Source organism: Symphalangus syndactylus, chromosome 10, assembly GCF_028878055.3.
Source record: "Symphalangus syndactylus isolate Jambi chromosome 10, NHGRI_mSymSyn1-v2.1_pri, whole genome shotgun sequence".
In the NCBI taxonomy this organism is placed as follows: Eukaryota; Metazoa; Chordata; class Mammalia; order Primates; family Hylobatidae; genus Symphalangus; species Symphalangus syndactylus.
The window spans coordinates 120,812,604-120,836,112 of record NC_072432.2 but is presented as its reverse complement, the minus strand read 5'-3'; the positions used below and the strand labels follow the sequence as shown (position 1 = coordinate 120,836,112).

Sequence of the window (23,509 nt, the reverse complement as noted above, 5' to 3'; positions counted from 1 at the left end):
TCAGCACGCTGGGTCAGAGAGGGTTTTGCAAGGAAGGGGCAGTGAGCCACCTTAGAGCTGGTAGTGACTGGAGGAGGTTTGGCAGGGAGGGCTCATGGGCTCACTAGCTTGGGAACAGCAGGTGTGACAAAGGCTGGCAAGAAGATTCTGCAACTGGTGAGATGTCTAGCCCTGTGGGTGTTGCAGAGTGGATGTGGGCAGGTCACATGTAGGTTGAAACCACAGCTGCCTCACTCACTCACTGCCTGTGTGGTCTCAGATGAGTAACTGCGGCACACGGCACTGTCGTGGGGACTGTATCCAATCACATATGACAGAATCCCTGCCACGTGGGAGACCCAGCCTGGAGGGCAGCCCCACTCGGGAGAGATTAGAAACCCCTCTTCCATCCAAGTGCAAAAGCCAGACATCTGAGCATGACGCTGGCCTCTTCCTCCCCAACTTTCACCAAAGTCAGTCTCTTCTACTTCCTAAGCAGCTTTTGTATGTGTCCCTGACATCCCTCTGATGGCCGCATTCATCATCCAGGGGTCTCACTTCCCACCTGGCTGGACTGAAGGCTCTGTCTCGGCCTCCCTCCTGTTCTCACCCAGTTTCCACACTACAGCCTGAGCCGTCTTCCTCGTGTGCACATCTGGTTGAGTTCTTCTCTCAGGCACCTCTGTGGCCTCTGGTGCCCTCAGGAGGGGTTGAGTCCAACACTCAGGCCGGGTCTCTAAGAGCCCCACTTTCTCATCCCAGTGTGTCCCCACCTCTTATCCTGCTGTGGCTTACTATCTCTGTCTTCATTTTCAGCCTTGTAGGGATTGTTCCCTCTGCCTGGAACTGTCCCTTTTCACTCTTAGCCCAGGCTGCCACAACAAAATACTATAGACTGAGCTGCTGAAACAACAGGCATTTATTTCTCACAGCTCTGGAGGCTGAAAGTCCAGGATCAGGGTGTGGCAGGGCTGGGTTCTGGTGAGGACTCTCTTCCTGGTGTGCAGACTGCTGCCTTCTTGCTGTGTCTGTTTGAGAGAGAGAGAGAGAACTTCCTGGTGTCTTTTCTTATAAAACCACTAACCCTATGCGGGCTGACCCCCGTGACTTCATCAAAACCTCATCACCTCCCAAAGACCCCACCTCTTAAAACTGTCACATTGGGGACTAGGGATTCAACATATGGTTTTGGGAGGGGACACCCATATTCAGTGTGTGTGTGTCCCTCTCCCACCCCTCTGTTTACTTAGCTAACTCCTGTTTCTCTTTGAGATTTCACTTTGGATATTACTTCTTCCAGGAAGCCTTTCCTGATGCCCCCTGAGACTGGGCTGGGGGTTTCCTGTGAGTTTCCAAAGCTAATGCTGCCCCTTCCTCTCCTCAGGGCATTTTGTTTCCTCTGCAGGTGACCTGGTCCTGTTCCAGAACGGAGCCCCCTAACCTCAGTGCTGTTTTTGCCTTTCCAGGGCCACCGGGACCCAAAGGTGATCAGGGGGATGAAGGAAAGGAAGGCAGGCCTGGCATCCCTGGATTGCCTGGACTTCGAGGTAACGGGCGTGCCCCTGGGAGGGACCTGGGAGAGATCCCCAATCCATCTCTACCCCCTACTTTCTTGATGGTATAAATGCCAGGGCTCCCCAGGGGAGTGCCCAATCAACTCTGCCTCAAACGCTCTGTTCCAACAAGAGACTAAGAGGTTGCTGGTGTCACGGTGGGATGCAGTGCATACTTTCTCTTAGCAAGTGCCACAATCTGAAGGACAAGGTACAGGACAGGCCTGCAGCTCCCTGAAGCCCCCTCCCAGCCCAGGAGCCAGGGTCTGTGTGAGCAGAGCATGCAGAAGGAGTTGGAGATGTTTTGAGATCCAGACCAACCCTTCAAAGATGCTGTCCCGTCAGCGTTTCCTGATCACCAGCCACCTGCCACCCTCCCGCCCCACCATGACTCCTGCTGACCCTGCCTAGGTCTATGAATGGGTCATGAATACCTATCCCTTCCCCTTTTGACCCATCCCTCCCCATCCTGCTGCACACAGCGACAGCCCTGAAGAGCCAGTGGCTGGTGGGGAGGGTACTTTGGGCCTTCTAGAAAGACAAGGTTCTTCTTAGACTCACTGTCTCCCAAGCTCCCGTTGAGTTTCTTCGTTGTACCTTGCCTGCCAGTCTGTCCATTCCTGAGCCTGTGCTGCATGCAACATTTTGCTGGGAGACTGTTGTCTTCTAAGTGATGGAAGAAAAGGAAATAGAGGGAGAAAGGTGTCTGGTTATTTATTTTAGGAATTAAACCTCCAAACCATCTGCTTCCACAGTAGAGGAGACAGTGCCTGGAGGAAGGAAAGCTCCCAGCCCAGTCTCTACTCCTGGCCCTCCCCTCTCAGGGAACCTCCCTAAAGTCAGCACTGAGGCTGCTCAGGGGCTCCTGGGGCTCTGCAACTGAATTTTCTGCCCTAGCGAATCATAAGATAGGGAGCCTGGGGCATACCTTGTGTTAGATCGAGAATTCTGTGGCAGTGGAGCTGTTGGACTCTGGGAACAGATACGTTGTATTAGGAGGGAAAAGGAGGAAACCCGATCAGCTCTCTCTGGGAAACCTGTCTTCTTCCAGCCATTGGACCTTCGGACTAGAGGAGTAATTCATTACTGGGAGACAGATTTCTCCAAGTCCCAGAAAAAGCCCAAAGCAAACCAACTCCTATTCCAAGCAGGAAAGAACAATTAGTCAGTTAATTAAGGGTGCTCTGCTTTGCAGAGATAACTACTCGCTTAGGCCAGGCCTCACGGGGGCCAGGGCTCTCACTCTGTCCAGCACTTGTTTATGCTGGCTCTGCATGGCGCCGGCACCGTCACCACAGGAGGTGGCCAAGGGGCCTCATGGCCAAGAGCCCTGGGGCTTGATTGGCAGCAGGCCATCCATTTACTGACCTTGCCTCCAATCCCTTTTGCTATACCTCCCTGTGTGTATGCAAGGGAAGGGATCTTTTTGTGTTTTTTTTTCCTTAAATAAAATGAGAAGCTATTTTTTCTTCCTCCCACCCCCCTCCCTAAGTACCAGTAAGCCCTGTTGATCAGCATGAAGTGATGCTGACCAACCATGATCTCTCATTTCAGCAAGAGCAGGGCTCAGATCCTGCCTCCAACCCTGCTGTGTGACCTTGGGCAGTTTACTTAATCTCTCTGAGCTCTGACTGGCTCATTTGTAACACAGGCAGAATAATCCCTCCCAGTGTGTTGTGATGATTAAATGAGATACTTTATGAAAAGCATCCAGAGCAGGGCCTGGCACATAGAAAGCGCTCAAAAAAGTGTTTGCTGATTCTAGGCCAGGCACGGTGGCTCATGCCTGTAATTCCAACACTTTGGGAGGCCAAGGCAGGCAGATCACTTGAGGACAGGAGTTTGAGACCAGCCTGGCCAACATGGTGAAACCCTGTCTCTACTAAAAATACAAATATTAGCTGGGCATGGTGGCGTGTGCCTGTAATCCCAGTTACTCGGGAGGGTGAGGTGGGAGGATTGCCTGAACCTGGGAGGCAGAGGTTGTAGTGAGCCGAGATCATGCCACTCCAGCCTGGGTGACAGAGTGAGACTTTGTCTCAAAAAAAAAAAAAGTGTTTGCTGATTCTAAGTCTCCAGCATGCTGAAGGGCAAAGGGACACCCCCAAAGGAATAGGCACCCCCACCGTCACTCACAACAGCACTGGACCTTTCTAGCGGGAGGATCCCGAGCCTGATGGATACAAGGTGTGCATGGCAGGGTCTGTGTGGACCTCTTTGACTCTGCTGTGGTGACATCTTTAGATTAACAGAAAAAAGCCAGACACAAAGGCTAAGAGAGGATGCGTGGGGGAGGCTCAGCCTTGAACCTGACGATGACCTCTGAGGGTCCTTCCTGTTCTGCATCTGAGACTCTGCCATTTGTCTGTTTTCTCCCTAGGTCTGCCCGGGGAGAGAGGTACCCCAGGATTGCCCGGGCCCAAGGGCGATGATGGGAAGCTGGGGGCCACAGGACCAATGGGCATGCGTGGGTTCAAAGGTAATAACAATCTCAGTTTTCCCTGAGCCTCACCACCGGTCCCAGGCAGCACATGGGCATTGGCATGGGGGACCAGGACTCTTACCTTCACTGTGCCACGGACCAGCAGGGCAACCTTGTACAAGTCGCTTCATCTTGTTAAAGCATTTAGTTTTTCCTCCAAAAACTAGAAACCCTCAGCCAGGTGTGGTGACACATGCCTGTAGTCCCAGCATTTTGAGAGGACCAGGCAGGAGGATTGCTTGAGCCCAAGAGTTTGAGATCAGCCTGGGCAACACAGCAAGACCCATCTCTACAAAATATAAAATAATTAGCCGAGTGTGGTGGCACTTACCTGTAATCCCACCTACTTGGGAGGATGAGTGGGAAGGATCTCCTGAGTCCAGGAGTTGGAGGCTATAGTGAGCTATGATTGTGCCACCACCCTGGGTGACAGAGCAAGAGCTCATCTCTAAAACAAAATAAAACAAAACACACACACAAAAATCTAGAAATCCTCATGATGCTATATTTCACAGGGCTGTCAGGAGGAGTGAGCAAGCATGTACGTGTGCAAATGCTAAAGTCCTTGTAGAAATGCAAGGGAGTGTTATGGTAGGTTGCAGCCCAGAGATGTAACCAGAGAAAGCCAACAAGGGGCCTGCAGGGCAGACACCAGGGCTGCAGGCCCAGGACAGCCCTCCTCCCCAGTCCTGCCGGACTCCTGACCTTCTATATACTCTTTTATTCCCCCAGGATTTACAAGTTTAATTCAATTCTCAGATTTACAGTGCCAAAAATGTTCCTTCTGATTTGTTCTTCTTCTTGTAGGCAGTCCCCTTGTTTATTTTAGGGGAACCTACTTTTACAGTCAGTCTGTCTTTTCATGATCGCTTCAAGATTGTCTCAACCTCGTAGCATCACTGCAGAAGACGAGGACATCTGATGCTCTTTCCCCAGGCTTTCTACTCCTCACTTTGTTAAAATGAGAACTAAGAAAAAAGTACTGCTAATCATTCCCACCCCATGTCTAGGGTGATCTCTTGATCTTGGATCACTGAGAAATTTTATTTTACTTTCTGGTCAGTGACGAAACAGGCTTTTTCCTTTCTTTTATGATCCCATTTTAAAAAGTTGATTTTAAAACAGATTGTAAAAGCAGCACATGCTTGTTGAAAATAAAATTAGAGACTGGGCAAGGTGGCTCATGCCTGTAATCCTAGCGCTTTGGGAGGCCGAAGCAGGCAGATCACTTGAGGCCAGGAGTTCAAGACCAGCCTGGCCAATATGGCGAAACCCCGTCTCTACCAAAAATACAAAATTAGCCAGGCATGGTGGTGCACACCTGTGATCCCAGCTACTCGGGAAGCTGAGGCAGGAGAATCACTTGAACCCGGGGAGTGGAGGTTGCAGTGAGCTAAGATTGCACCACTGCACTCCAGCCTGGGCCTGGGTGACAGAGTGAGACCCTGTCTCAAAAAAAAAAAAAAAAAAAAGAAAGAAAATTAGATAACACAGAAGTACATAAAGCAAAAAGTCTCTACCCGCTAGATCCCCCAGCTCTTATTCTTTAGAATAACTACCCTCAATGCTTTGGAGCACACCCTGCCAGATCTTTTTCTGAGCACATTCCTATATATGTATATGGCTGCCTTTTTTTTCCCCCCCAAATCTTGGATCATCCTGGGCATTCTCCCCTGGAATTTGCTGGCTTGCTTTTTTCACCAGACAGCAGGCCCATGGGCTTTTGATTGGCAGATGTCTTTCTGGGGGTCCTTGGAATAGAAGTCCCTTGTCATTTTAATGTACAGTGAGTGGTGCCAGTATTTTCTACTCTTTTGTAGAGGGAGATGCCAGCTGGCTAAAGAGGTCTTCTTTAGCCATATCCTGGGAAGGAAATGCCACAATTCCCTGATATCTCACACTTATGTTTTATGGTCTCTCCCACAAGAAAACCTGCTCAACATAGAACCCACCTCTCCCCCTATTTAACTAAAGCCCCCTCTTCTTTGTTTTCCCCTGGGCTCATTAGAACAAACTTGGATGTGAACTTCTAAAACCTTGAGTGTTTAATAGGAGTATCTTTGACTTGTCTTCTTCCTGCAAAATTCCATGTGCTCTTTGAGGCTGTGCTGGTAGAGGCTGCTGTTTGGTTCTTTACAAATGGGTGGGATTTTCTCACCCATGCATCCTCCTTCTCGGGGTACCCAGGGCAGATGGCAGAATTGGCTGCCCTCTTCTCCTGACTGCTGGACTACCCAGTTGCTGCTGGCTCCCGCCTAAGGGTTTCTCTGGTCTTGAGTTCATCAATCTCCTGCAGGTAACATTTTATTCACAATTAGGATTTCTTTCCATTTCTAATGCCAGTTTCCTCCTCTGTTTTAGGTGACCGAGGCCCAAAAGGAGAGAAAGGAGAGAAAGGAGACAGAGCCGGGGATGCCAGTAAGGACATTCTGCTGGGGCCGTGGGATATGGTGTTGGCACAGGGCTAGCTGTCCCCCGAGCAGCCCCGTAAGTTTGGAGGTCCAGAGGCTGGAGCCATGGCTGGGGCTCAAGTGTCAAAGGAGGCTCCCTACCTTTTTTAGGGCTCTGCTGGTCTAGCAAGAGATGCTGATAGACCCCAGGGGCACTGGCCACATTTCTAGAGTGTCATAAACCTGGTGGTTGTGTGCGTGGATCTGGAGGCTTCCCCTGGCACTAGCCCAGCTGGGTATAATCTCTGTGCCTCAGTGTTCTCATCTATAAAACGGGGATAACAGGAGTCCTTACCTCATAAGGACATTGTGAGAATTAAATGAGTTAATCTGTGTAAAGTGCTTATGATTGTGCTGGACATCTGGTGAGGACTCAGTACCTGTTTGTGATTATTATTCTGTGTAATACACCCACTCAGACATGCTTCCTAAAGTCATCGGAGGTGCTTGCACAAATTCAGCTACTGACCTTGTTAAAGGCCTCCCCTCCCTGGGTGTTACACAGGGAAAGGTGCAGAGACAAAGTGGCATCGCCTTCGTTTTCCCCGTTTACCACTGATGGAGGAGTGACGCTGGAGAGCTCGCGATCCGGCAGACCACGCGGTTAGGAGTGGGCATCTTTCTGATGCGGTCCTTGCTAGAATGTTGACAAGGGAATCAGCTTATTTAGTTATGCCACTCTTCTAGGGTTTATTTTTCCCCCCAGAGGGCTACATGTAGAATCTTGGAGACTTGCCAGAGAAGAATGAACAGAGTCTCCTAGCCAAGTTTAAAAAGGAGCAAAAGAGAAAACACCAAACCCAACATGTGGTGTTAGTTGGCTCTGTCCCATGTGGGGGCGCAAGCAGAATATCATTGCCTCTGGCATCTAGGCTCCAGTCTTGGTTCAGGGAGGATGGGGCCTGGGGAAAGAGTCCCTGGGTTATAGCTTCCGCCGTGGACACTCAGGGACAGGGGCCACTGCAGAGTCACAAGCTGGACACAGAAAGAGGCCTCATGACACCCAAAGAAATCAAAGACTATCAGCCCCACGAAAGCCCAACCAAAATTCAACACAGTACCACAACCCACAGCACCACTAATAATTAGCCACAGGCCTCCATAAATAGGAGAAGATTTCGAAGAGAAACCTACAAACCCTACAACCAAAGGGACACTTAATACAAATAGAGCATATGCCATTATTCCCACATGGACTGTAACCATGACTAATGACATGAAAAATTATTGTTGTACTTCAACTATAAGAACACTAATGGCCAAGACCCGCAAAACACACCCGCTAATAAAAATTATTAATTACTCATTCCTTGATCTTCCCACACCATCTAACATTATATGATGAAACTTTGGCTCACTTCTTGGTGCCTGCCTAATCCTCCAGATCATCACAGGATTGTTCTTGGCCATGCAGTACACATCAGACATTTCAACTGCCTTCTCTTCGGTTGCTCATATCAGCTGAGGTGTAAACTACAGCTGAAAGGTCCGCTATTTTCATGCTTCCTTGGTCTCACTAGGTCCTTCAGATGAGATCAAGCACACTCAGGGTGGTATGGTGCAGTAGGCCCTTCACATGACACTTTAGTCCCAATTGTGCAGGACCAGAAGGAGACCTCACTCCCGAAAAGAGGCCTCCCCAAGGCCCGCCGACACTTAAACTTGCCCCTGCTTTCTCTCTGCCCTCCCCTCCCTGAGGCATGATTCAGGATCAAATAGGAGCAAGGCAGGTGACAGGACCTTGTCCTTGAAAGTGACGGACTTGCCCGTAGAAAAACAAGCAAGTGCCCAGGCTGATACTGGACCTCCCACACTCACCTCACCTGAAGTGCTGTAGTCCACAAGGCCATCTGTGAGCCTCACAGTACTTCTAGCATTCTCTAGAGTCCCTTTCCAGGGCTGCTTAACTGGGTGTGTCTGACTGAATGGGGCCATCTAGAAGACCCCATCTGATCCCTTTTGTCTAAAGGGCTGGGTCCTGGATGCTTTCTTCAGGGTGCTGTTTTTCCCTGTTCTGTTTGTTGACTGGTTTCTGACAGAATGCTGCCAAGGTAGCTGAGAAGGATCGTGGCATTTAGTTCTGAGAAATAAACAACTCCTGATGGGGGTGGGCAGGAAGGGAGGAACTATGTGGAAAGATGGCTTTGAGATCAGAAACACTACCCGGATGCCAGAGGGGCTCTTGTCAGTAATTCTCTGGCGGCTCTTCTTTCAGCAGACTTGAGAGAGCAGTGAGGAGGTGGAGCCAGCAGGGCGTTCCCCGTGCTGCGGAGGATGCGTGGTCTCTATTCACCTTGCTCCTGTGGGCCAGGCTGGTGGGCTCAGCACTGGGATTGGGCCCTGAGGCCAGAGCACGGTGCGGGGAGGTGAGAGCCAGAGCCACAGGGGTGCAGGGCTCCCTGGGGATGGGTGGGGAGGCATGGGGGAGGGCACCCCCTCCACTTGGCCCTGGAGCCTCTTGACTGCACAGCAAGAGGTGACATCAGCTCTGGACAGCCTCCCCTCAGGGACTAAGGCTTTCTTTCCTGCCTCGAAGGGCTACACCCTCATTGCAGCCCAGAACTCAGACAGAACCCAGAGCCTAAACTTGCACAAAGCACTGAACTTTTCTTCCCTGCTCTCTGACAAGACCCCCACCCCCAGTGGTCTCCAGGGGCAGCGAAACTGGGAGGTGAAGGGGCTGAGCAGAGACAGCTCCATGGACAGGAAGCTTTACACAACATGAGAGGACCCTGGGAGACCCAGGGGAATCGTAGAACAAAGAAACTGGCAGGCCAGCCTCCATCTTCCCATTTTCAGAGGCCCGTAGGGGAGGACTGACTTGCTCACATCCTTAGGCCAGGGCTGAGGCTGAACAAAATCCCCAGCCCCTGACTTCCTGACCCTGGGATGGGGAGCTTCGGCCCCTGATCTTGGGCAGTAGGGCCGGGCTCCTTAAAACCCCAAGTAATCCCCCCTTTCACTGGTAGCTCCAGATGCAGATGTAAGGACCTTGGGGCTGAAGGGGAATAGTCATCGCGATTCAGGGCTGAGGTCTGTGCCTGTCCCATTGCGGGGTGTCCTCCCACAGCCTCCACCCGCCAGCTTGCTCTGACCACACCAAAACCAAGCTGTATTCAGCCTCCTGCTTATGTTTCCAGGGAATTCCAGTCCCAGAGGCATTAACCATATCCCTGAGACCCGGGCTCTGTGGGGGAGAGCCAAGGCTCAGCTTTCAGAAAAGTGTGGAAATTCTGACAGACATGGTGCCCATGTCTGAGGGTTTCTTAGTCATTCCCTGCGCCCTGGGAAGCCCCACCGTAGGATCTACGGGGTGGGAAAAAAGCGTTTGCAGCACCAGAGAGCTACCCTCCTCCACAAGCCAACATCGTGCGAGAAGAGCCGCTAACCAGGGTGGCCTCTGGTAACCCCGAGGCCTTTAAACCCTCCCAAACACCTCCCAAGCCTGTGCCATTAGCAGCAAAGACCTGAAGTTCCAGCAGATGGGGATGTGACTGTGCAAAAGGGACTGGTGAGAAAACGTGACAGACACCCTTCACTCGGGACGTGGAAGTCGGGGGTTTTCCCTGGAGGAGGGCATGCCACAGAAGGCTTCTCAGGACCCATCTGAGTCCACATTAAAATATTTTTCAGAACAAAAATCTTGCCATTGTTTACCCATGTTTTGATCTGAAGTCATAGGATTTTAGGGTTGGATGGGTTTCAGACTCCACCAGTTTTCAGAACAGAGACCAGCAACAGAGAGATGGGAGGGATCCCCAAAATCGCCCGGCCTAGGTCACGGCAAAATTGGGTCTAGTATCCAGATGTCCCAATTTCTGCTTGATGAGAGATAAAGGTTTTTTTTCAGTCAAGGGCGATATCAGTCATTCCGTGACATGTTTGGCTTTTGGGAGTTTGGCCAGGAAAAAAAAAAAAAAAAAAACCCGCTACGTATACACATCTCAAGAGAGAAATACATTTGTTTTACCCTAGTAGATGGTCCATTTGCAGGAAAAATAAATAGTATTTTTGCAACTAAGGGGTGGGTGAAGAATTCAGGTTTTTTTTTTAAGTCCCACGGCATGAATTTAAAGTAGGATATAAGTTCAGATTGTTTAAAAAATCTTTCTCAATTTGGTTTCACATGGAAAAAAAAATATGCAGATGACACCAGGGTGAATTCTAAACCAGAGTTTGTTGATGGTTATCATTCATGGCTTAGAGCACTTGAAAAATGTTTAACACTTCGTGTATGTTTTCAGTATTTAGGGAAGTTAAGTTTGGGGACGAGGGGAGCTGTGGGCACCCCAGCATGCAGTGTAAGCTCAAAATAAATGATCAGAGGAGGAAGTTTCTAAACAGTTTTCCCTGCAGCTGCTGAGATGTTTCTGTTCCTGTTTTACAATCAAGGAGGCAGAATCCTTTGGAGTCCTTGGACTCCCTTCTCCCATCCCTGTGCCTAGACTTTGCTGTACCAGGTGCCCGGGGGAATCTGTTTAGGATAATGGAGCACAAAAAGCTAGCCTTATCTCAGGCATGGAGAGACACAGCGACTGCACCTTTTTTGTTTTTTGTTTTTTCTTTTGAGGTGGAGTATCACTCTGTCACCCAGGCTGGAGTGCAGTGGCATGATCTTGGCTCACTGCAACCTCCGCCTCCTGGGTTCAAGTGACTCTCCTGCCTCAGCCTCCAGAGTAGCTGGGATTACAGGTGCATGCCATCATGCCCAGCTAATTTTTGTATTTTTAGTAGAAATGTTTTTTCACCATGTTGGCCAAGCTGGTCTTGAACTGACCTCAGGTGATCCGCCTGCCTCGGCCTCTCAAAATACTGGGATTATAGACAGGAGCCACCACACCCAGCTGACTCAACTGGTCACGACTTAAAGAGTAAGTTCATGTCCACCAGGTGGATGTGGAAGTTGAATGTGTCCCAGGTAAAGAGAATCATGCTTGAAACAGCACAGTGTTGTCTGATCCTCCCAAATAGTACAGCATGGCAAGGGTTTGGGATGTAAGAGACAAAATAAGGCTGGAAAGGAAGGTGGGGATAACCAAGGGCCTTGCAGCGGTCAGGAGTTTAGGCTTGAGCCTCTAGGCACTAGGAAGCCATCCACAGGATTGTAATGGCAGAGCCTGGGCTGTCCCTGGTGGCCCTTGGCACATGATCAATGCCTGGTGTGTGGTAGACAGACCCTTCCTCCCGGGAAAGGCCACGTTCCAAATCCAAGTTTCTTGTCTGCTCCTGCTCCTTCTCTTGTTTGCACTTCCACTTCGAGCAAATCCTGTTTCTCAGAAACATTTCCTGAGAAGATGCGACCCCAACTCTATGCAGTTCTGTAGGAGCAGCGCTGGTGTGGAGCAACGAAAAGGAAGATTCATTTCCCCTGCTCACTCCCACGCTGGTGACCCCGACTGTGCAGGTGTTTTGCACATTGGCCAATGCCCCAACCCCAGCTGGGTGTCCCACTATTCAATTCCATTCCGACATAATCTACCTGGAGTTAGTGAAGACCCCACAGGGTAAGGGCTTAGTCCCACAGGCTGCCCCTGACTTCAGATGAAATCTCAAATCCAAGCTTCCAGAACGTATAAGCAACCGGCTGAAATTCGGAGATTCCCTTTAGACCCCCTCCTTGGGTTTGATTATTTGCTAGAACCCAACTCACAGAACTCAGGAAAAGTTAGGTTCATCAGTTTATTATAAAGGACACAACTCAGGAACAGAGGGATGGGAGAGATGCAGAGGGCCAGGTGTGGGGATGGGGCGCAGAGCTTCCCTGCCCTCTCTGGGCATGCCGCCCGCCAGGTACCTCGATGTGTTGAGCACCGCACCTCTCTGAACCCTGTCCTTTTGGGTTTTTATGGGGCTTTCATTACATTAGCATGACTGATTAAATCACTGGCCATTGTTACTTGAATTCAATCTTCAGCCCCTCTCCACTTCCAAGTGGGGCTGAATGGTCCAACCTTCTAATCACGTGGTTGATTTCCCTGACAACCAGCACCCCATCCTTCGATCCCACCCAAACTCAAGTATGGTTGGAAGGGGCTTACTATGAATTTTAAAAAGATGCTCCAGAGCTATTTAGGAGTAGGGACAAAAAGCAAAGATTCTCACAAGAGATGCTCCTGTCACTCTTATCGCTTAAGAAGTTACAAGAGTTCTAGGAGCTCCGGCGGGGAGCTGGAGAGGAAGACCAAATACTTCTTATTATATCCGTATCACAGTAGCAAACCTTAAATCCACGTCCTGTTTTCACCTCACTGGCTATGTGGCCCTGAGGCTGGTCACTTAGCCTCTCCGGCCACAATTTCCTCTTTTTTCCCTGTTCTGTGCAAAGGATGGGATCTGGCCTTCCAGACATTCTGGTTTGCCAAGATCCCATCGTAAGCGTTTCAAAAACAAATCCAGTGACTCTTCCTGAAAGCTCCCAGTGACCCCTTCCATGGGAGCTTCTACACTGCTGTGTGCAGAAAACAGTTCAATTCCGATTAATCCGTGCTGTGAGCGGTTTGGTGGCTCCACATACATTCAAGAGGACCTGAAAAAATTAAAGGCCTGGCTCCTTTAAGAAGTCAGGTGGTAAAATAAAGCTATGCAGAGGCACCTGCGAGTCAGGGACAGCTGAGGTCGTTGTATTACTTTCATCTCTTTAAAAGATATTTTCAGCATCCCTGGCCAGAGGGAGAGAGACCAGAGCTGGGCTCGTGCCCTGGCAGGGAAAAATTGCTTAGGCAAGGAGAAATGAAGCCCCTCTTGGGAATCCTAAGAGGTCATTAACAGGGCCACTAATATTTGTATTCTGGATATATGCTAACTGAAGGCAGGAACCAGGGCCAAAGCCTGGGAAGAACTGCTAGTTGGAAGAAAATAAACAAGGCACTGTGGAGTTTATGTCCAGAGTTAGCAGCCAGGTGAGTGCATGGGACTTGGGAGGCTTGGCTGCTGTGACGCCTTATCTAGTGGAGGCATTTCACGTGTAAGTTGAGGTGGCCAGTCTGACTGCTACCTAATCCCTATTCTTCTTATGTGTGTTGCCTGCTCTGTGTCCACTTCTCTGCTTGCACAGGCAGCCGAGCCTGTGGTGCTGCCCTTCCCTCCCCCCGGGGACTGGCATCCCCAATCCTCTGGCAGACATGCAGTGGTTTTGGGGATTTGCCCTGCAGGAAAACTGTCTTAGTAATACCAGCATCAGACGAAGGTGAACACAGAATCATCTACGAAAACCAGTGAAAGAAATGACGCTGGGATCTTTTGTGTGGGTTTGAACGAAGAAAAGTTTTTATGTTGAGATGTACATGAAAACCAAGAGTGGTTTAACTGTTTATTTAGAAAACATTTCAAACAAACTTGGGAATTGTCCTTAATCTCCGTGACCCTGAGCTCCCGTTATGCTGGGAGTGAATGCGGCTGCGGGCTCTGCAGATTGAGTCCGGGAGGTCCCCGGGAGCCTTTGATGTCACTGGATCAACTCTCACTGCCACTACATGAACTTCACAGCCCTAGGTAACCTCTGTCCTTTGACATGGAAGCCACCCTTGGAGGGTGCTTGGGGCCAGCTATCTGGTTGGACTTACTTCCCCTGGGGCTGGATTTCAGCCTCTTTTTTCTTTTTTTTTTTTTTTTTTTTGAGACCAAGTCTCACTCTGTCGCCCAGGCTGGAGTGCAGTGGCACAGTCTCTGCTCATTGCAACCTCCTACTCCTGGGTTCAAGCGATTCTCCTGCTTCAGCCTCCTAAGTAGCTGGGATTACACGTGCACACCACCACACCCACCTAATTTTTGTCCTTTTAGTAGAGACAGGGTTTCACCATGTTGGTCAGGCTGGTCTCGAACTCCTGACCTCAAGATCCACCCACCTCAGCCTCCTAAAGTGTTTGGATTACTGGTGTGAGCCACTGCACCTGGCCTCAGCCTCTTTAGGGAGCCGTTTGTCGAATTCAGATGGAAGAAAGAGACAGGCAAAGCCATAGTAAACCTCCCTGGGCGGTCTTGGGGCCGTGGTGGCAGGAGGGGGTATATGGCTGCCTTTCTCGCTGACTCAGAGGTTTGAAAAGTCACTTGCCATGGTGCCTGGGTCCCCCACCATGATCCTCAGGGGTTGTGTTGAGTTCAACACTATTGAGAGGCGACCACCCCGGTCACTGAGCTCCTTCATGTTTCAGAATAACTCTAGGGTATGTCGTCATCCCATCTAACTGAGGAGAGAACCACGCTGAGAGTTTACACTCCTCGCCCAAGGTCCTAGAGTTAGAGAGGGGTAAACCTGGTTCTCAAGACAGTCCTGACCTTTGAGGATTTATGGTGCAGAGGTGGAGAAGCATCACAGAAAGGGGACTCAGGCTTAGAACCTAGAGGAGGAGAACTGGGATAGGAACTAGGGCAAGGAGGGGATGGCAGAACCTTCCTAGGAAGGTCCACTAGACCTGGGCACGTGAACCTGAGCCTTCAAGAAGGGTGCCTTACGGATGTCAGCACCTCCCCACAGGGTGTACAGCAAGGAGGGCTGCAGGCCTGATGAAACAGGCACATAGCATCACTGTTTTCTCCTGGCCCTCCAGCATTTCTTTCTGGTTTTAAATGCTTATTGACTCTGACCTCTCACTGCCCTCTGAGAGGTTCAGGAGCTTAAGAAAGAATAGGACTCACTTGTCCACCCAGGCCACCCAGGAAACTCCTACAAATCCAGCTCTAAGCAGAGCTTCTGGGCCTTAACAGCATCCTCCCACTGTGATGGGGTGAGCTCCTGGTTCAGGACTGGGCAAGGAAAGCTCTACGTTTATGATTTGATCAGACACACTTTTTATTGAACACCGGGTAGCCAGGAAGAGCAAAATCAGAGCAAACTCCCAGTTTCCAGAGAATATGAAGCACAGCTGGGGAGACAAACACGGGAGGTCACAGTTTTTAAAAGTCCAGTGCGATCCTCAGGAGTGACAATGCGGGAGATAGTTCTGTTGCTCCTTCTACCCAGCAAAGTCCCAAGTACCCCGTGTGACCCCTAAGTGGAGACACAGCACTTTGGAAACCCAGGTGTGGTCCTAGCGTGGCTGCCTTATCATGTGACCTGGAGAGCGTCACTCACTCCCCTTCTCTGAGTCTCAGCTTTCTCACCTGTAAAATGGGACTAACACCACCTACCTTAAGGGAGGGCAGCAAAGACCCCATGAGACCTGCTAATAAAAGTGCTTTGAAGAGTCATAAAGCACCGTATTAAGAGCAGATTCTTATTAGGAAATAGCATTTTATAAAGCACACCCACAGGCCAGACCACATTTTGAAAGCGATGCCCTCCAGGAGAGGCTGATCAGAAAGTCCTTTTGCTTTTGGGATGGCCCCTGTCCTTCCCATATGGATCACATTTCCTGCCGAGCAGTGTCACCTCAGCCTCAGCAGAGCCCCTGTGCCGCTGGCCGGCTAGGGGCACGGGGAGTTCTTTCTTTACAAGAGAATGAAAGTTCAACTTCCTTAATGGGCAGATGGTCCGAATTATCCCTAGGGCTCTACTCTGCAGCTGCAGAAAATCAGAGCCTATTTTCCCAGCCCCATGTGTTTATTTCTATTCTCCACGACCTCCTTTCTTTCCTCTTGTTTTGCTCTGGCAGGGGGACTGGAAGGCAGGGAAAACAAACATAAAGGAGCTGCAATCTTCCAGGCTTAGGGTGGGCTTTCCCTCTGCTTTTCTGTAGAGGCAAAGTTCCCTGGACTTTAGGTCCCTTCTGGTGCACAGCCAAGCAGGTTTTGGGGTATTTAGTGACCAGCTCCGTTCTCAGAGCCCCTCAAATGCCGTGAGTCCCATTCATCCATTCATTGCCCCACTCATTCATTCCACACCATCTGTTGAGCACTGGAATGTGCCAGGCTCTCTGTTTGCTGCAGGGATGTGATTTGGTACCACAAGGATGCAGAGTGGTGGCTGCCTTCACGCAGCTTCCCATGGGGAGTGCAGAGAGACACGGAAGAGGGAATCACAGTGCAGGATTTCTCATTAGTGGGGAGCACATGCTGGGGCCACAATCAGGGAAGCCTTCCCAGAGGAGGTGACATCTCTCTGCCTTACAAGGCCCCACAACTAGGGAGTTGTGTAGCCGGGGCTTGATCCCAGATCCACGCTCTCCCACAGAGCTTCTCTGCCTTGGCTGCGCACCAAAATCACCTATGAATTGTTCAAAACTGGCCCCTCGCACTGGTGGGTTTCAGAGCTTCCCAGGTGCTTCCCAGATACAGTCAAGACGAGCTACTGCTTTCAGTCTAAGACTCATTCCCTTAAGCCTGAGAAGAGTGGATCCGGCAGACCCCATAGGGCTGTTGTGAGATGGATGAAAAGCACTTTATGTTTGGAGAGGGCTGTTATTAAATATTTGTCTTAAGTATTCAGCCTGAGAGTCGCCTCTGTGGATTGAAAATAACAAGCCTTTGCCCTTCTCTCTGACTCTTCCATGTGGCAGCTGTGTGACCCTGAGCAAATTTTTACTTGACTTTTCTGAGCCTGTTTTCTGTTAAATGAGCTATAATAACTAACGCATGGAGCTGCTGTGAAGAAGAAATGAGCAAATGCATGCACAAAGCACTTTGCACAGTGTCCAGCCTGTGCACGACGGGACCTCAGTAGATAATCATTCTCTCCTCTTTTTATGCCTGACTTGAGCTCTGTCCTGGGTAGTACCCAGAGCTTGGCTGTGTTGTCGCTGGGTTTGGGGATGGCTCTGAGCCAGGTGTGGCCAAGCCCTGCTGGCAGTAGATAGCTCTGAGGTTACCCCAGCCCTGAAAGCCAGTTCTGAGAGATGGCAGCCACTGGCCATTACACAGTCCTCCTAAACCCACTGGGGACGGAGTAATGAAACCACTTGCTCAGTTTCGCTGAAAGAAGAAAAAGGCTATTCCTCATCTCACACCCCAATGATAGCCATGAATCCCCAAGCACACAGTGTAAAATAAGGTAGGGAATAATCGGATGCAAAACCCTGGGATGTCCAGAGATGCCAGGGCGAGTAAGTGAAACCAGATCCTGGCTTTAAAATCCTGTAATGCATTCCCCAGAGATGCTGTCGGGTTCCCTTCCATTCCCAGAGGCAGGATGAGCAGCTGTCTGGCGTGCTACAGAGAGGAGAGGATCTCTGTGTTTGAAGTAGAGGGAAGGGGTTCAAGGCCAATGTCCGAGACCCCTTCCAGCTCCAGGGTTCGGGGCATCTAGGGTAAGACCCAGCACACTTTGCCTGGGACCCTGCTTGTCTGACGTATATATTTACAAAGCAAAGAGAGCAAAGAAATGTTTGTTTTGAGAGGAGAATCCCCACATAGTAGATTTCTAAGGTCTGCACTAGGAGCTCAAGTGTGGTCGCAGCCCTAGCATTGCATTCCTGGGCCATTCCAGAGCTGCCTTGCTTAACAAATAACATCCAGTTTGCGTCAATGTACAGAAAGTTGCTGACAGCAGGAGCCGGTCTTCTGCCTCATGGATGCCCTGGTCCTGCCTCTCCTAATATGCTAGGGAACCAGGAATTGAGCCCTGGGGAGAACAGAGGAAGTTAGGAGGAGACTCGTTTAATTCAGGGGATGAGGCTTTTTGTTCCTGCTTCCTACGAGTGCAAAGAGGCATTCAGGGATACATCCCTGCTTGGCCACTGTTGTCCAAGCCATCCCAAGCATGGGGACCCTCGGAGCTGACCCACATGCTGCTGGGAGGACTGCCAGCTGGCCAGGGGTGGGAGCCCATAATGATGATACCTCACACTAGGTGCCAAGTCCTTGACATGCCCTGTTGCTCCCAGCTGCCACCGTGATGCCCACTTTAAGAAGAGGTGAGGAGTGGTCACTTCTGGCCCATGGTGGAGCCAGATTCCAACCCTGCTCCCGAGTCCAGCCTGCCTCTTTCCACCCTTCTGAGTTGTCTCCCCACAGGAATCACCATGACAGTGTTTCACGACATGCAAATTCCTGATTTCCCCAGGACCCACAGAGGCAAGTAGCTGATCAGTTCTCAGATGGGTGCATGGGATTCACAGGTGCCCTCTTCAGGCTTTTCCAGTCCCAAGGACCAGAGACTCATCTGGGTCATTTCAAGTAATGAGGATATGTGAGGAGATTTGGGATGACCAGGACCCATAGTTCAGGTGGGCCTTGAGGATCCTGACATGAGAAGGTCACTTGGAATCCAAGGCTGTTCTGAGGGCCACTGCCCTTTGGCTCAGCTTTTCACTGGGAGGCCTCTTCTCCAACATGGCTTGTAGATTCCACCGTCCCAGCCTCTCGGTCTCTTTGTGTCTGCTCAGCTCTCTCTGTATTCCCCAGTTTGAACTCCTGGGAGAGGTGGCCCTGCTAATCTTCATCAGAGAGGCTGGGACAGAACTTCTGAGTCAGGCCAATGATTCATGGTCTTTCCCACGTGGAAGGCAATGCCCAAGGGCTGTGAGCATGGCACACACCTGACCAGCCTGTCGAGAGCCACGCTCTAACCACATCTGATGTCTAAGACAGACAAAGCTGGACTCTAGTTACAGTGGTAAGAACAGATCGTAATCAGCGATAGCTATTGCAGCAGGGAGGAGTCCAGCATGAACTGAATGCAACCTCGATGTGTACAGAGGTGACAGGTATTTTAAGGGAAAATGAGGGATTAGGGAGAGGGAAGAGTGGGGACTCAGTAGAGTCAGGGAAGCGAAAAATTACAAAAAGCAGAAAGAGCTAGTTCATGTAAAGCCCATCTGGGTTTGATAACTGGTGCTTATCACAGTGAGGCTTCCGCATCCCACAGCGGCCAGGGCACAGGGGCCCTGTCTTCAGGTGTCGGCTGGAACGTACAGGAGATTCTTTTGGTAGTCTTGCATTTTCTCAGGCAGGTACTTTAAGGGGGGCCAGATCATCCTAGGGGTGGAATCTTGAGCTGTTAGAAACTATAGTAGTGGGCCGGGCACAGTGGCTCACGCCTGTAATCCCAGCACTTTGGGAGGCCGAAGCGGGCGGATCACGAGGTCAAGAGATCGAGACCATCCTGGCCAACCTGGTGAGACCCTGTCTCTACTAAAAATACGAAAAGTAGCCGGGCGTGGTGGTGCACACCCATAGTCCCAGCTACTCAGGAGGCTGAGGCAGGAGAATCACTTGAACTCTGGAGGTGAAGGTTGCAGTGAGCCAAGATTGTGCCACTGCACTCCAGCCTGGATGACAGAGTGAGACTCCTCCATCTAAAAAAAAAAAAAAAAAAAAAAAAAAAAAAAAAACACCTATAGTAGTGTCTGTTCACATCTATACAGACATGTCCCGTGTCTTTATAGAGGGAAGGCTGAGGTTCAGGACAGCCTGGCTACAGAGCCTTTGTCACTGATCCCCTCAACAACCCTGAGAGGCCCATGTGACAGTGAAGAAATGAGCAAGTCTGAAATGCCTCTCAGACTTTCAAGAGCACTTGTAGCTTGCCTGGACTGGCCCTGCCTATCCAGTCTCTGCCCTGGGCTCCCCTTACCCACCACGCTGCCTGCTTCAGACCCACACCTGCCGGGACAGCCTGGAACTGCCTCGCAGCATTTTGCATCCAAAGAAGAGACAGGGTGAAACACCTCTGCGTCCCCAAGGCTAGATTGATACATGTTTAGACATCAGTTAGCAAGGTGGGGATCTAGAATGACCTACAGAAGGGCAGCACAAATCAATGCAATCCAGGGTCAGGCTCCAAGTCACTGTGTGCACAGTGAGCTGTGGCCTCCATGCTGGGGCAGCACCTTTCACACCCTCCCACCCTGAGCAGGTGGGATCTGTGGGTGACAACAGCACCCATTCTGAACATGCAGGCACTGGAGGTTAAGACTGGAACCAGGGAGGTACAGGGATCTGGAGGCATTCAGTAGGGGATTCCAATCATGCTTGCTCATAAAGTCATGCGTGCATCTACCCATTGCCCTCCACGCCATCTATTCAGCATTTAGGGCCCTCAGCCAGCCACGTGTCGTGTTAAGTGTTAAGGGGCCATGGGCAAACAAGACATGGTCTCTATTTCCAAGGGAAAATAGTATATGTGCTTGTAACCCTCACAGATGGAGAGCAGTGCCACCTGGTTTTAGGAGTGCCAGCCTGCTCCACCCTGGGCCCTGCTGGTTTAACCTCAAACTGTCTTCTCTTGGTATTATGGTTTGTTACTGAAAGTAGCCAGCATCAGAAAGAGAAGTGGTCTCAGAAGGATCTGGCATCCCAGTAATGGCTGGTGACTTCTCTCTCAACCTCAGTTTCCTCATTTCTAACTGAGGGTTTTGGAGCCCCTGAGTTCTCTGCCAGCTTTGACATTCTGTGGTCTTTCTTATCTATTTTAAACTGTTAGTTCATTTGAGTGAGTCCAGGGCAAAGACAACATTTATCCTTGCATCCTTAGTGCCTAGCACAATCCTGGAATGTGGTAGTAATTCCATACCTGCAACTGGATGGATAAATAAATATGCAATTGAAAAAATAAACACAGACATTGATAAAATATGCATAAAGAATTAATACAGATAATGCATTTTTTAGTGCTGCAAATCTGTGCACAGGAAGTAGAATCACCCTGGACTTCAACAAATATTATCACTTTCCTCAAAAGCTAAGGCTGGTTTATCCTTCCCCTGCCTGCAATCGTTGACATGTTCATTTTCAAATGCAAACTCAACAATGGCTATGCTTCACAAAGGCAACCCTGCCTTCTTGATTCTCCCATAAGACTCAGGAGAAACCAAGCTGTTTCTATGAATTTTAGTTAGAAGCATTGCAGTTCCAGGGTTAAAGTAATTGTTTTTCATGTAACTGCTCCATCAAAAGGCATATTGCATCAAAGTTGTGATGCAAATTGGTGGACCATGCTCAGGGATCTTCTGAAGAAAGAATTCTAGGAAAGAAAGGAGGGTGTAGATGGAGAATTGGCTTGAGGGTTAAGTCTCAAGTTCAGGCCCCAGCTCTTCTGCTAGCTACGGGATGACTTGGGTAAGGCACGTCACCTCTCTGGGCGTCTGCTCCCACATGTGTCATGCAAAGAGTGTGGACTACATCATCTTCAAGTCTCTACCAGCTGGCAAATGCTATGCTTCACCAACATTTGTGATTATTGGAAAAGCCCAAGGATGGTGTCACAATTACCTAAAAATCGCTCCAAGCACTAAGTAATGGGACATCTGTTGCCGACAACTAAGCTAATGGAAGTTGTTCCTAGTGATATCCTGAGAAAATGCTAAAATTCCTTGTCCAGACCCATGCCTTGATCTTCTCTATGACCTGGCCTCATCTGTGCCTCAGCTGTACCCTCTTTACTGGGGAACAAGCTCAAGCTTTGAGATATTTGGGGCCTGGAGAAAGAGGGTGACTGAGGACCATGGGATTGGTCCCAGGGGTGGCCTGGATGAAGGGCAGGCTCAGTACAACAGGTCAAGGAATGAGGAGGCAGGTGCTGTGGTCTGGGGCTGCAGTGAGGCAGAGAGCTCCAAGCCGAGGCTGGAACTGACACTCCAGAAAACTTGTGGGGTGAAACAATGAGCCCCTTGATCTGGGAGACAGCAATGAGGCTACCCAGCCAGGAGCCAGTCTCCTGCCCTACGTTCCCTCAAACCACTTTCCTCTCCTAGGGTTACACAGTGAAACCAGGCAGGGATGCTCTGGTCTGGGCTGTGAGGTGATAGCACTTTTCTCTTTCTGCTTCTCCGTATCAAAGGGAAGAACCTTGGTCACAGGGTGTTGATGGGGCTTGTAACCAAACCGAGGTGGGATCTTCTTGCCTTGGCATGGTAAAGCCAAACATCCATACTGAAGTTGTGCAGTGGGAGGAAGCATGGTGTTTATTTGCAAGGCACCAAGCAAAGAGAATCTGGTAACTGACACTTAAGACTCAGTCTCCTGGATGGCTTACAAGCAAGGCTGTTTGAAGGCAATGGTAAATTTCAGGAGAGCAGAAGTTACAGGCAAATTTGTAAATCAGTATGTGGATGTTATACATTGGTTTGGCCTGAAAAGGTGGGAAATCTGGAAGCAAGGGCTTAAAGGTCATACATGGCTTCAAAGACTTTCTGATTTGCAATTGTTTAAGGAAGGGAAACTTTGTCTAAAAACTTGGGTTCAGCAGAAAGGAATATTAAGGTCTGGCCTGTGGATGTGACTTCTTCCAGGTCCTCAGAGCTAGCTAGGTGCCTGGAATTTTCCTTTATTCTATAGCACTGGAGAATAAAGAACACAGTCATTAGCTGGGCATGGCAGCATGCACTCTGTAGTCCCAGCTACTTAGGAGGCTGAGGCCGGAGAGGATGGCTTGAGCCTGGGGGACAGAGGTTGTAGTGAGCCGAGATCATGCCACTGCACTCCAGCCTGGGCCACAGAGTCAGAATTTGTCTCAAAAAAAAAAAAAAGTCCGTCAATCAGAGTTCAGGCCTCAGTTTCCCCTCATTTGAGGTCTATATGCCAGCAAATCCATTTGGTTCTGGGTTTCTGAAAAACATCCAGCTGGGTTTCTGAAGAACACCTCAGGGACATATGTTAAGATGTTCTCTTTAGTTTCTATAGAGAGCCAAACATCTGATGACTCTAACTTCTTTGACTATTGCTTTAAGCTACTATTACTTTCTTTCTTATCAAGTTGCTCATTTGCTTCTTGGGGCTAGCCTAGAATTTCCCTTGCAGAAACTCAAGGTTTTATTTTATTTCCATGTTTGGGGGCCTAGCAGCCCCTAAGTCCCTGCTCCATCTCAGGCTCATGGTCCCCAATTCTGGGGTAGCAGGGAAAAGAGGAACAGAGATGAGCCCTGCGGACATCTGGGTGTCTCTGCTATGGGGGGCAGGGGTGAGCATTACACGAAAAAGCTCTGCCAAAGCCTTGTGGGATGGGGATTGGAACAAGCTGTCAAGAACAGCCTCTCCTTGTTTTTAGTAAGGAATAGCTCTTGGTGTTTCCTTTCAGCTTGGGTTTTCCAGCCAAGTGATGCTATGTGCCAGTGCCATTCCTGCACAGAGCTGGTGGGGACCAGCCTTGTAGCCAGTACCATCCTCTCAACTTGCAAACCATGAAGGCATGGACAGGTAGACCCCAGTCTGCAGGTTAGGGATCCAGAACAAGA

The 23,509-nt window shown here is 49.9% G+C and overlaps 1 protein-coding gene and 1 long non-coding RNA gene across 5 annotated transcripts in view; one reads left to right on the top strand and one right to left on the bottom strand.

Moving 5' to 3' along the window:
* The window catches only part of SCARA5 (scavenger receptor class A member 5), a 126,136-nt gene that overhangs the window by 85,252 nt on the left and 17,375 nt on the right, over nucleotides 1-23,509 (top strand). For all 3 annotated transcript variants that reach the window (XM_055295825.2, XM_055295822.2, XM_055295823.2), the window contains 3 exons: nucleotides 1,446-1,526; nucleotides 3,913-4,011; nucleotides 6,376-6,432. In XM_055295825.2, the coding sequence (XP_055151800.1) occupies nucleotides 1,446-1,526; nucleotides 3,913-4,011; nucleotides 6,376-6,432 (237 nt within the window). The remainder of the gene's footprint in view (nucleotides 1-1,445; nucleotides 1,527-3,912; nucleotides 4,012-6,375; nucleotides 6,433-23,509) is intronic.
* Nucleotides 881-8,534, bottom strand: LOC134731555 (uncharacterized). Of its 2 annotated transcripts, none has more exons than XR_010113946.1 (3): nucleotides 8,283-8,534; nucleotides 2,130-2,198; nucleotides 881-1,007 (listed from the first exon to the last, which is right to left on the bottom strand). It is a non-coding gene; the product is annotated as an uncharacterized lncRNA (long non-coding RNA). The 2 variants fall into 2 exon arrangements; XR_010113947.1 differs by having other exon boundaries at nucleotides 2,094-2,198; nucleotides 8,288-8,534.